This window comes from Meleagris gallopavo, chromosome 3 (genome assembly GCF_000146605.3).
Source record: "Meleagris gallopavo isolate NT-WF06-2002-E0010 breed Aviagen turkey brand Nicholas breeding stock chromosome 3, Turkey_5.1, whole genome shotgun sequence".
NCBI lineage: Eukaryota > Metazoa > Chordata > Aves > Galliformes > Phasianidae > Meleagris > Meleagris gallopavo.
This window is the reverse complement of record NC_015013.2, coordinates 55,487,395-55,500,161: the sequence shown is the minus strand read 5'-3', so window position 1 is coordinate 55,500,161 and position 12,767 is coordinate 55,487,395. Positions and strand designations below refer to the sequence as shown.

Here is a 12,767-nt window from a genome sequence, read left to right as displayed (position 1 = left end):
AAAGATGCAATAAGCCCAAACATTCCTCAAGTCCTAGAAGTCAGGGCAGCAGCAGTGTCATGTAAGCCAAGGCTAACATAAAACCAGTAGAATAATATTTTGGCTGGAGCAGTTTCAAGTCTAGTACATGGCCCGTACCCAGACTGCTTGCTGTGGTGATAAGTATTATTTACTTAGGAAAAATAAAGATTGTCTACACACTGAAAAACAAACTTGTCAGTGGGGTGTCAAGAACCCAGGAATCATTGACATTAGGAGAAATGGCAAGTCAAAATCTGTAAAGGAGCAGTCCCAAAATAGGTCTTCTGCACATCGGATCATCAGAACTCATCTCTGCAGTCACAGGGTGACCTTAAGAGACACACTGACTACACAGCTCAGAAAGCTGTGAGACAACACCTATGTTTAAATATCTGTCACCTGCTCTGAAGGTTGCATGCACCACTTGCAGAAGCACACACTTCAGAGCTCCTCTCCCATTTTTCTGAGTTACGTGTTTCCATGTTTTGCAAACAGAGGAAACACATACTTTAGAGTTAGCACAAACAACAGCGGCTGACTGCACCAAGAGGGTCAAGATGATAAGCAGGTTCTGAATGACAGTACCAGTGCGGAGCTGGGAAATGGGAGCCATCCACCTGGAAAGAGTCACAGAGGCTGCTAGGAGGGAGTGCCACTGATCTCTGTACCTCAGAAAAGCTGCTGTCTCCAATAGCTGCAAGGTAACACTCATCATCTAATTGCCAGAGCTTCATCTCTTGTGGCATTAAGACCTCTGGCTTGTTTTTATTGCACCAGCCTACTAATTTTCAAGGATTTGGTGCATCAAGCTTCAGAAGTTCCTAATGCTGAGCTAGGTGACGTGTGAATCCTGTGGATTCTTAAGATCATCCCAGCTCACGCTTGCAAGTCACTGAAGACACAGAGATTGAGATTCAGCTCCAGATACTTTATAGGACAAATGTGCTAAATGTTAAAACTACTGATAGAGATAGTGGAGCCTGGAGAGCACTTCAACTGCTCAGGTGTCTACTCCAGGCTACATGCAGTGAGCGTCCAGGCTCTGCTGACTGACGATCAGATTTCTGCAGACTACAAACAGTTAGTTTGTGTTGTCTGCTTGTAAGCAGTGTAGATTGTTCTTCCATTAATTTGGAAATTAAAAAAGCAACTCACGGTATTAACTGTAAAGGGAAATTATATGCTAGTGTTTGATATGCTAATGCAAACTTGCCCATGTTTATAGATAAGAGATCAGTCAGGGTGATCCCATCAGGAGACTACCATGAATCTTACAGAGGCTGGGTTTCCAAAAGTCCAAGCACAGACTGGTTTGGGCACGATATACAGAAGTGTCTGTTGAGACTTGGATCTAGGGTGTATAATTCTGAACTCAGTGCACAGAAACCCTTCCAGGAGTTCTCCTTGACTCTGAATAAGCTCTGAATCCATTGCTCAAAGAGCTCTCCACACTGGTCAGCTTGTTCTTGGAATCTATGAGGTTAACAAGTAAACAACTCTGCTGTTGACATTTTTAACAACAAAAGCAACACCAGTCCAGGAAACTCAAGCCACGAAAAACCCCCCTCATATAAACAGATGCAGGAATGATCAACACTTTTCCTGCTCCAGAGGCACATTAAACGACCAGATTTTCAAACTCAGAGTGGGCCAGACAGGATGACACTGTGAGAATGATTGAGTCCTGCAGTTCCCACAACTACAACAGGAGAAGTGAGAAGAGACTGCTGAAAGACACAGATGGAACAGAGGAGACAGAATAGATCTGAGGAGAGCTTGCTTCCACCAAGAAACAGACAGCTTGTTAGACAATGCCACACATTTCTGCTAAGTAAGACAATGATGACTGCATGGGTTAAGATAAAGGAGCTCAACGTTCACAATTTTCCTCTGACGGGCAAAGATTCTGCCACACCAAGACTTCCAAGTACGTCTTTTCACATACTGAATGACAACACAATAAACTGAAGTACAGTCCATGAGTTCAGTAAAACTACTCCCATCTGATCTCCGATCAGGAGATTTTAAGAGAGAAATCTGCACCCACAATACAGAATTGTCCGTTTTGGGCAAACATTACATCTCACTTGTTCTAAAGATATATAAGAATAATATTAATATTTAATACTTAAAATAACAAATTGTGCAACTATTTCAAATTAATGTAGGCAAATCTTACAGAACTTCCGAGTGCTCAGCAGCACAAAATTAGCTTTGAAGTAACCTTTTAATTAAGTAGTGAAATAAAACCCAATAAAATAACAATGGGAAGCTATCTTCATAATTGATCACTATTATATGACTTCCTGGAGCGCTGACATCAATTATGCTCATATGTCAAAACAATGTTGGCACTCTGCCAGAGAAGATTCAGGCCAGGGCCAATAATTTATGTCTTTGTGTCTTCAGAAATCAGTGAGTGGTTTAGTCAAAACTGCTGACTCTTAAACGCTAATAATTTAGTAGGCAGCATAATGAATGACAAGTCAGTAGCTCTTCTAAGAACTGTTTTGTTGTACATACAAGTAAAAGGGAATAGACATTCGTTTTAATTAGTTTCACTTCAAGCCTGCAGCCACTTGCAGGTACAATAGACACAGACCTAATTGTTATGGAGCTGGATACTTGTTCAAAGGCCTTTTTCATTCCAGTCTCACATATGCGACCTTTTTTATCAAGGAACCATTCAAGCCTGATGTTGATAAAAGAATGAACACCACTTTTGGTATTTTATGGCACTGATATGCTTTCTCTCAGCTAACTGGTAACAATTTTTAGTTACAGCAGATTCAGTGCTTCTTGCAGTGTAATTAATTGTTGCATATGAAAAACAAAAACCAAACCCTCTCAAAACAGGATATTGAAACCATTCGTTTATCTTACAAGCATGAAAACATGGTACAGACGCCTAGGTAGAGGTTGCCCTTAGATGCCAGTGCTGGCTTGTAGTCCTGCATTGAAGGGCCTGATCACCAAATAAATGACAGCCCACTGGGAGGCTGTTTATATTACAGATTTATTGGAAACCTTGTCAATAATTTACATGTGCTTTAGATAATTCTGTATTCAGTTGCCAGCAGACTTGTGCTCCTGATGAGATAAAATGAACAGGATATCCTCTATAGCTTTGTCACTTTTTTCACTAGTAAATAAAATCAGAACAAGTGTTATAAAATGTTAAGTACTATAAGCAGGAAAAAAAAAAAGATGAACATCGCATATTTTAAATAAAGCAACATACAGCCCCCTTTGCCCTCTCCAATTATAAGATGATAAAAGATCACCTTTATAAAGTAGAATGACCGGATTTTGTGGAACGTGGCTGTTTTGGCTCTAAGGTATTTGTAGCATTATAGTACTAGAGCCAGGATACAGCTGCCTTGTGACTAAGATGTCGTTCACTTGAATAAGTGCTATCCAATCACTCGACGTCACCAGACATCTGTTTCCTGTTTTCATTCTTTCTTTCACTGTTATCATTTTATCCAAGTTACCCTTTCACCTGAAAACCACTTAGAAACCTATAGCAAGCAGTGCGTGCACACGCGTGTGGGTATCAAAGAAGTTGATTTAGGAAAAAAATCGCTGAAAGCAGTTTGTTCATTTTAATACAAAGAGCAGGAGTAGAAACAAAGTTGCCTTCCCCCCTCTCCTCCTCCCAAAAATACACAATGATACATAAACACTTTTGTCTTCTGGTCTTCACTAATATGACTAACTTCCTTCTTTGCTTCCAGTTAAGTAGCTTTCCTGTTGAGTACCACCACCTCCACATAATACAATTGTGAATTGATTCATAAAAACAGAAACATTATGGCACAAATAAGGGAAGGCAATAAATACTCTTCCCCCTCCAACTCCTTCCCAAATGGAGGTGGCAGCATTGTAACAACAGCAAGGGAAAAAAAAGTAAAAATAAGTATTGCTTGTCATTTAAGTTTCCAAACCTACAATCATCAGGATGCAGAACAGGATACATCTAAAGTGAGAAAGTTATTTACTTCACGTTCAAGTTAACACTCGCTATACTTTTTTTGGCAAGCAGTGTTACTTTTGATGGGCCAGAAAAGTGTTGTGCACCTTATAAAATACTGATGTTAACACCAGGGAGAGCAAATTCCTGCTATTCACAATTCAGTTTTATACTGGGGTTGTTTTGCTATGCTTCACCTATACTTCAGCTATAAATCAGGAGAACACCCATTATTAATAGCATCTCACACACATTAACAGACAATAGAAACTGAAGTGTAAATTGTCAGAAAAAAAAAACAACTTTCCACTGCTAATCTCTGCATTCTGTGCTAGTTATTCTGCATGAGAACATTTCACTTTGTCTTGTAATTACAGATGTTCATACAGATTGCCAACGCCACTTGCTGAGCGAAGCAGAAATCTGAGTTGACAAACACCAGACAAAAAAAAAAAAAAAGCTACTTCTTTTATTCTCTGAAAGAAAAAGCTTTTCTTACTGAAGCACACAAACGAAACTGCAGGTGTTACAAATTAGAAGCAGATTCTGGCACTTGGAAGGCTTTCCCTAGGTGATGGGGTGGTTTGTCTGCTACAGGAAACTATAAGCAGCATTTCCAAAGGCACATAAAAAATTGGAAAGCAAGTGTTATTCTTATGTTCTGGTCTTCCGGACTGCTTCCTGCATCTTGATATACAAATTATCCCTACTTTAATGCCAAACTCAGCTTCCATTAAAAGTTCAAGTAATTATGAAACATCTCACTAACTTGTGAAGAGTAAGATCAATCACTCACAGATTAATTTAAGATTCTCCTTTCAATTCACTGCATGGTTTGTCATCCCAAAGTGCCCAATCCTAAGCATCCAGATAAAACCTAGGATTCTAATACCTCAGTATTATTGATAGAACAAGCAGCTGTTGGAAAATATTTACTCACTTCGTATCAAGCTGTTCTTGTTACATACTGTGTTCTATAAAAATAATTTGCAGGTTTTTTATACAACACCTGAATTAGTCTCCTACCACACAGTCTGACCAAGTTGAAAACTGAATCCTTATTGTACGTTTTGTCCATCACATACGTCCTTCATAATCTAACATCACTGGATGCACTACTAATATTCATTGTCACTGAATTCTGTGCATGTTCAGCAATGACATTATATCTGCATCTGGACAACTTCTAAGTTCTGTTTGCATAAAAGCAGTTGTTAAGAGAGTTATCTTTTGTTTTTGGAATTCAAACTACACACTATGGCTTTCTCAATTCCATCTGAAGCAACAACTACAAGACAAAAAAAAAGAAAAGAAGAAAACTGTGATTTTTTTGGCAGTGGTAAAATCCAGAATACTGCTATGAACTTGAAGAGGTTAAATAACCCTTCTGTACTTTGATGGTTTCCAGTGTTATTTTATTTTCGCCATCCAAGAAAAACTGATGGTTTATGTTTTGGAAGTGTTCAAGGTAACATTTTCTATAACATTAATTGGAATGCTCTATAACAATTTAACACTAGTATTTGCTTTACACAAGCATATTTCAGATTTCTGGATTGAAGGGAAAGAATATAAACTACTTATTAAGTCAAGCTACTCTTCAGAAACATCCACTGAAACATACAACTCCAAACTATTTTTTCTGAAAAAATATAATAGGCAAATAATAGCAAGAGAAAGTGCCCAAATACATGCTTTATTTCAGACTCCGCACTGCTTCCAAATGTTAAGATTTTTCATACACAGTATTACAACAATCAAAAAGAGCAAAAGCTACACCAGTAGATTACATAAACAAAAACTTTTGTTTTGTCTGGTATAACAGGAGTCTTAAAAAAAAAACAAACACCACTTCGTATCCATTATTTCATATCCAGATGTTTCCTGTACACCTGCAGTTGTCTCCAGTCCTGAATTTACGAGCTATAGTATTTTAGCAGCCTCTCATCAGTTGGCTTCAGAATTTTCTTGTCTGCCATGTTTACGATCCATCCTGGAGCAAGACCAAAAAATATCTGCCTAGGGTCTTTGCGCGAACTTAACATTTTGAAGAGCTCATCCTTAGTTATGTCTGGTAGGGTGTAACCATACTTCTTGGCAAGTTCAAGTCTGGCTTCTGCAACCTTAGATGGATCTGCCAGGTACCCACGATTACTGGCATCTGTGTAGTAACGCACAAGGTCTTCAGGGGGAAGCATTCGCTTCGGAATAGGCTGGCCACGCAGAAAAAAAGGGACTGGCTTAATTAAAATCTCTGCAAAGAAAAGAGATTAGATAGGATCCTCTATAATCAATATTTAGAGACAATAAATTACACTCACTTAGTATTTTATGCTAAATAATATATTAAGCTAACTTAATAAAAACATACCAAGCAAAAAGCAAATCTTAAGAATATTCTTATTCGGAACGAAATGCCATTTTCCTATCCAAAGAAAGAACTGTGGCATTATAAATATCAGTTAAAACAGTCTAGATGAGTTACCATTTCTAATACATTTACAATGCCTTCACTGGAAAGATAACTCTGAAGAAGAGGCATCTTCTGGCTTAAAGCACTGGCTCAGATGTTAAAAATCACTATTTACACAGTCAACGAGTGGTAACTTCAGCATTTCCTTAAGTATCTTAAACAAAGAATCAATAGGAAGTTTACTGAGATTGGACATAAGGAAGAAACTCTTTACTCAAAGGCACTGTAACAGATTGCCCAGAGAAGCTGTGCACGTATCATTCACTGGCCCTATTCAAGGCTTGATCGAGTGGGTGGCAACTCTGTCCACAGTGGGGGACCGGGAGATAGAACTAGAGAATCTTCAAGGTCCCTTCCAAGCCGTTCTATGAGTCTATCTGGACATTTGTGGAACTGTCCTCACTTCATTTTTAACTACAGTTGACAAATTACATTTCAGATGTTTTTAAACTAAATATTTGATCATTTCCTGGATTAGGAAAAAAAAATTGCTTGTATCAGTCCAGGACAACATATTTTGCACAAAAGAAGCCTACTCCTCTTGTCCTCAGCCTCATTCACACATGAAAGCTCCGTTATTGTCAATAAAAATGGCATGAATGAGTATCAGGCAGGATGCAGCCTTGAGCAAAGCAAAGCCACATTCTTCAGTGAAAGTGTTGTAAAACAATAGCCATTTTTATTGGAATGATTCTGACCTTCTCTTAGTTATTTCCTCATTTTAACTGGAAAGTAATTTTAAATTAAAAGTATCATCAACCAAGCGTCATTTAAATCAATCTTCCCCTGAATTTCCCAAGGGTTATTAAATGTGTGGAAAAGACAAAAATTCAAAGAAACAATCCTTTATTAGTTCCTCTGTTTACCCAGCAACTGACATTTCTTAAACTGGCTGACAGGTAAATAACCATTAACACCAGTAGGGCTAAACAGATAAACATCTTAAGAAAAAAGAAAATGGAGGAGACACTGCAGGTCAACATTTATATACATATCTTTTGCTTAAGCTTTTAGAATGGATGAAGTGGACAACTTTCCCAAAAAAACTACATTTGAAATTTGGACCCTTAATCTTCATATTTTAAAAAGTCAGAAATGAACAGAAATTCCTACCCAAACTCCTTGGATCGTAGAACGACGTTGTAACAACACCTCCATTTTTTTCTATCGCTGCAATTGCTAATTCAGATGCCCTCTGCACTTCAATATTTATTTTTGCTGCAAAGATATCAGCACCCTGTAAATTTCAACACATATTAGAGTAACATTAACAGGAGTATTTTAAGGCTTACGTACATTCTTCTCTGCAAAGTTATAAAATGTTTCTTATCCTGAAAAAAAAAACTATGATTTGTCTGTTTACTGTCCCAAATTGCTCTCCTTTAGTCACCTGGGTTCAATAAAAAATGTTTACCCATCCAAAAATCTCATATATTTTTGTATGTTCTAATCTTCCGTCCCAAAATAATTTTTGACCTATTGTTATGTTTTCTTTAACTATTACTTTTGTCTGGTCTTAAAACATCTCCCTAATATTTTGCTTGCACATGCTGCCCCCTAGTGGAATTGATATCCTGAATTCTACAGAAAAGTAATTTAAAAAAGCAAGGATGCTTCCAAAGCAGGACAATTGGATAGTCTAGTGTGAAAAAACTGAAAACCCAAGGCTTTATGCTGCCTGAAACAATATATCTGCATTGTAGGCCTACCTCCTCCACCAGCTGGACACCATAATCCCGTTTGAGAGGTTGTACTGTTACACCTCTAGCATTAGTAAGCTGCGTTAAGTCAATCGGTTGCGTAGGGTCAACTCTACCCAAATCAATCAGGTACTGCAGCCTCTGAAGACTGAGCGGATGATACTGACGTCGGCAACTGGCGAAGAATGAGGGGGAAAAAAAAGGAACAAAAAGAAATGTACAAAATTCAAACTTTAATAGAGCTGGTCAATGATATACAGTACATCTTCAGTTGTCTACCAAGTCTTAAAACAGCCAAGTAAATGCTTGCAAAAGACTCATCCCTAAGCCAGATTTGCATTAAATTATTCCAAGTTACAGAACAAGATTGCACTATGCGTTCTATTTCCACCCTCCAATATGACATTGATCTTTTTGCTGTTGACAAGCTGGTTGGTTTAAGGAAGCAGCAAAACATTATGAGTTAAGTATAAGCACTTCTTGCTAATTCAGTAAGATTCTAAATAACCACCACATGAAAGTGAATCCAGCTTGGTAACATCATTGTAATGCCTTTGGAAAATCTGGCAAAAAAAAACAAGTCAAGACAAACTATCACCAAGGAAAATTAAGTATTCTGTCAATAGCCGTCACCTTTAGCAGAATCTTCTATTGCCTTTTATAAAGTTGTAACTTAACACAATCGAATCCTCAGAGTAGATTGCCCAGTCCCAGTCTCTCTGCCTACTCCAAAGGATTCCTGTGATGCTCAAAACTATCCTCATACAATCAATTACTGCTACTGGAAATCCATGAATGCTTGTAGAAAAACTGAGAAGTTTATCTAAATTAAGCCAGGAAAAAAAAAGCAAAAAAAAAAAAAAAAGCAACAGAATTAGTCCCATTAGATAGCTCGTAACAGAGCTAAAGTTGAAAAACTAGAGGATTAGCACTGGAGATAGGGAAAAAAAAAAAAAAAGAGGTACAGATAAACTCTAGAGACATTGTTCACTATGCTCTTATTCTACCACAGTAGTCTCTGGAGCGCACTTAAGTTGAAAAAGTACCTTTTGTTATTGTTTCTATGTGTACTCAATATGATTACAAAGCAGTAGGATCCTTTTATTTTTGTCACTGCAGAAGCTTGGATTTTTATGACACTGCTAACGTGAGAAGCTCAATGTTTGCATTCTGTAGCATGTCCTTTGTAGATGAAAAGTGCTTCTCATTTACTCTTATTGTAAATTAACCAAAGAGGAAGAAACGACAGTAAATGGAAATATAATTTAAAACACTTCAAAACTAACAAGACTAGTTGAAAAAGACTTTAGTAATGAGGACAGGTCTGTATAAACTCATATATAAATTGAAAATATAAAACTGAACTGCTATTTGCTGAAGTTACATCAGCAAATGAAACATTAAATCAAACTGCAATTTTTAACTAACAAACAAAGACATCAGTCTTTTCATTCTTAAACTGTCTCCATTTGTGGCACATAACAGAAGTTACTAGTACCTATAACAGTATTGTATAGGTATAGAAGTTTTTGAGACCACAATTAAAAGGAATAAAAACAGACAACAAAAACCTAACAGTTTTCCATCTGTCAATATAGTTAAGAAAATGAATATAAAGACCAGCACACAGATCCGCCACTAAGAAAAGAAACAGAAGAAAAAACAAGTTGGGTGACTAATGTTAAAAAGCTGAAAGAAGGACAATGGCACAAATGAGCACAACGAGAAAAGGGGACAGAAGCATTGGACAAGGCAGAGCACCTGATGTAGCAAAGGACGATTTAATGTCTGACAGATTTGTTATTAATGAGCTTTTTAAGATACTAGACAGTACAGATGGAGCACAGATAGACATAAATGGCACCACTGCAAGGCTAAGCAAGTAAAGCAATGAAGAAAAGCAGAATTGCTTGGCTAGCAGACATCAGAGCTGCAAGTGAATAATGCAAACTGAAATAACAAAGAAAAGCTACACTTTGAAGGCTAACATCTTCACAGAAGTTCATTAAAGGCAAAGTGCCCACTTCCAGTCAGTCCAATCAGCTATCTGCTGTGACAAGAGGCATGGAGAAAAACAAGGAAGTTTGGAGGAGGGTTCTCAGAAGAGAAATAGGTTTAATTGTAGGGGATGGACTGCTACAAATGAGAGATTATGCAAAGAAAAGGGCAAACAAGACAAGCTGCAAAGCAAAATGAAATAATTTATTAAAAGAAATAAGTACCTCACGAGAAACAGGAGATTCTGCTTGCAGGCAAGGTAACTATCAGACATAACTAGTCTACAACATGTTTTGGCATACTAGACAGATTCTGGCTTCACGAGAAAGACTAAGAAAAGCAGACTGATTAATTTGTGTGCTACTATGAAAGAACTTACCTATGTCCCTCATTAAACCCGTATTTTGGTATACACAAATAAAATGGAGTTTGGCCACCCTCAAAGCCTAATCGGGGGCGATTTCCTCTCTGTCTTTCTCCTTTGTGACCTCGACCACACTTTCTACCTCTGTGTCGTCCACGGCCACGTCTTCTCTCCTTGAAAATAATAAATGATACATTTAGTTAACTACTTTCTAACGAAGAATCTTTAAAATATAAGATTTCTGAGACATATCCAACACAACAAAATGCTAATTCTTAGAGAGGGAAAAGAGTTAGAAACAGCTCTTTTATAAGGGGAAAAATGCTCAGAAAAGCAGTTAATGCGGCCTTTTTTGACAGTCCGCTCTTGGTAAGCATCACAAATAGTTGGAAGTTTACATGAACACATATTGCAATAAAAGGAATAGTAGTACTTGATCCTGCCTGTTACACATTCTGCACTCTCCAAGTTAAACAATTATGCTGAATTAACTGTGAATATTCCCTCTTGTTTAATGAAAAAGTTGCTTAGTGCTCAGAAGTTTGCGAATACGAACAGTGGAAATCAAAGATGCAGAGATTGCATGGAAACTTCAAGATGCAGAGGAACAGAAAACCTGCAATGCACACATATAATTCTTTTCCAGGGACCAAGATCTTTTAGAAAGTCTGTAACTACTGACTACAAATCTGAAGAGGATTATATTTCAAACTTTTATTACTGCTTAAACTAAGACCCTGAAACTAAGCTGAACTTCAACTTAGCACTGCAGCCACAAGTAGCTTGTTAGCAATCCTCTTGCAACAGCATTTACACAGCTAAGTGACAAACAGCAAAGTGTAAAAAAAAAGTAGAAAAAATTAGTTACATCATTTAGCAGAATCTGAGCATGCAAATATCTACAGCATCACAAGATAGGCATTAAACAATGGTGGAAATGAGCATCTGGGTGTACCAGCTTGAAATGAAGCAGTGCCAGCCCGCACTGACCTAGCTATTAAAAATCTACTGCATAAGATTACTTAATCTCACATACCAAAGATCTTGCAGCACTAAAGCTCACTTTGATTTCCTCGTGCTTTGTCAGGGATAAACCACAAGCCTCAGATTCCTCACCACTGCGCTGTACAGTTAAGAGTTTGCTACCGAGCTCCAAGAGGCACAACCATATCTGCACATCACCTTGATGCATGCTTTTGATTTACAAAGTTTTTTTCCATTTAATTGCTTACATTCTCACGTCTCCACAAGTATTTACTGTTTTCCACTGTATTCTTCAATTTGAATCAGTCATACTGGGAAATACGTAAAGGAACATATTTTAAACACGATTTGTAATGTTCACAAGCAACCTTTGATATCCTAAGTCACTCCATAATCACTGTTGATTCAAAATTAAGTTAAATAAGTCATTAGTAAAAAGATTTCATTGTCTCTTCACATTCTAATTTTTCGCATCCAACATTCAAGCAAACTGTGGGCACTCGTAATACTGTAAATCATTCATTGCAGTTATACTGCAGCAGGGAATATTTAGTAAAACTAAGGTTTGAGAACTGCCACAAAGACAAAAAATCTGTTGTTTTATGTTTTTTTTAAGTTATGGAACACTTAATGTACATTGGCATATTAATAAAAAAGCCAATGTGGCTTTACATACTTTAAAAAAAATCATTAACATACTTGAAACAAGGCAAGGCTTACCCGTATTAATATTAAATAGCACAGAGTAGAAGTGCAAGATCATGCTAGACTACACTACTGCCACTGGAAGCTGTCTCATCCCTAACCCACACACTGTACTGCTTAATTTAAAGAATCTCTTGTGTTGTATAGCTCTGCATTAGATAAATCAGGAAATTAAACCAGATGAAAATTATTTTTTGTCTAATTAGTTTTCAGGGATTTCATTCCTTGATCTGGCTCACCACACAACCTTTAGCATCAGCACAAATACACAGCAGGAGTGAAAGTACTTGGAGGCAGATGGAGGGCATTACTGGCCCATTTTTTCTGGCAGCTGCCTGCACATACACCAATTTGTGGTCAAAAATAGAAAGCAATTGGTATACTGACCACATTTTAGATTGTCAATAGGGCTAATCAAAACATTTTGGTTCTTTTCACAACATCTGTTAGTGAAATAACATGCACTTAAATACACTCATTTGAACTGATTACATTTGTTCCTTTAAACCTCAAGTTTAGACAACATGGGTGTGATTAGTTTGAAAAAAA

General features: G+C 37.3%; 1 protein-coding gene across 1 annotated transcript in view; it reads right to left on the bottom strand.

Moving 5' to 3' along the window:
- Positions 1-5,669: 5,669 nt before the first annotated feature.
- Positions 5,670-12,767, bottom strand: part of MRPL15 (mitochondrial ribosomal protein L15) — an 8,036-nt gene continuing 938 nt past the window's right edge. The window contains exons 2-5 of the mRNA XM_003205039.4: positions 10,545-10,702; positions 8,177-8,342; positions 7,581-7,704; positions 5,670-6,248 (exon numbers count right to left, since the gene is read on the bottom strand). Coding sequence (XP_003205087.1) covers positions 5,911-6,248; positions 7,581-7,704; positions 8,177-8,342; positions 10,545-10,702 — 786 coding nt within the window. The 3' untranslated portion in view covers positions 5,670-5,910. The remainder of the gene's footprint in view (positions 6,249-7,580; positions 7,705-8,176; positions 8,343-10,544; positions 10,703-12,767) is intronic.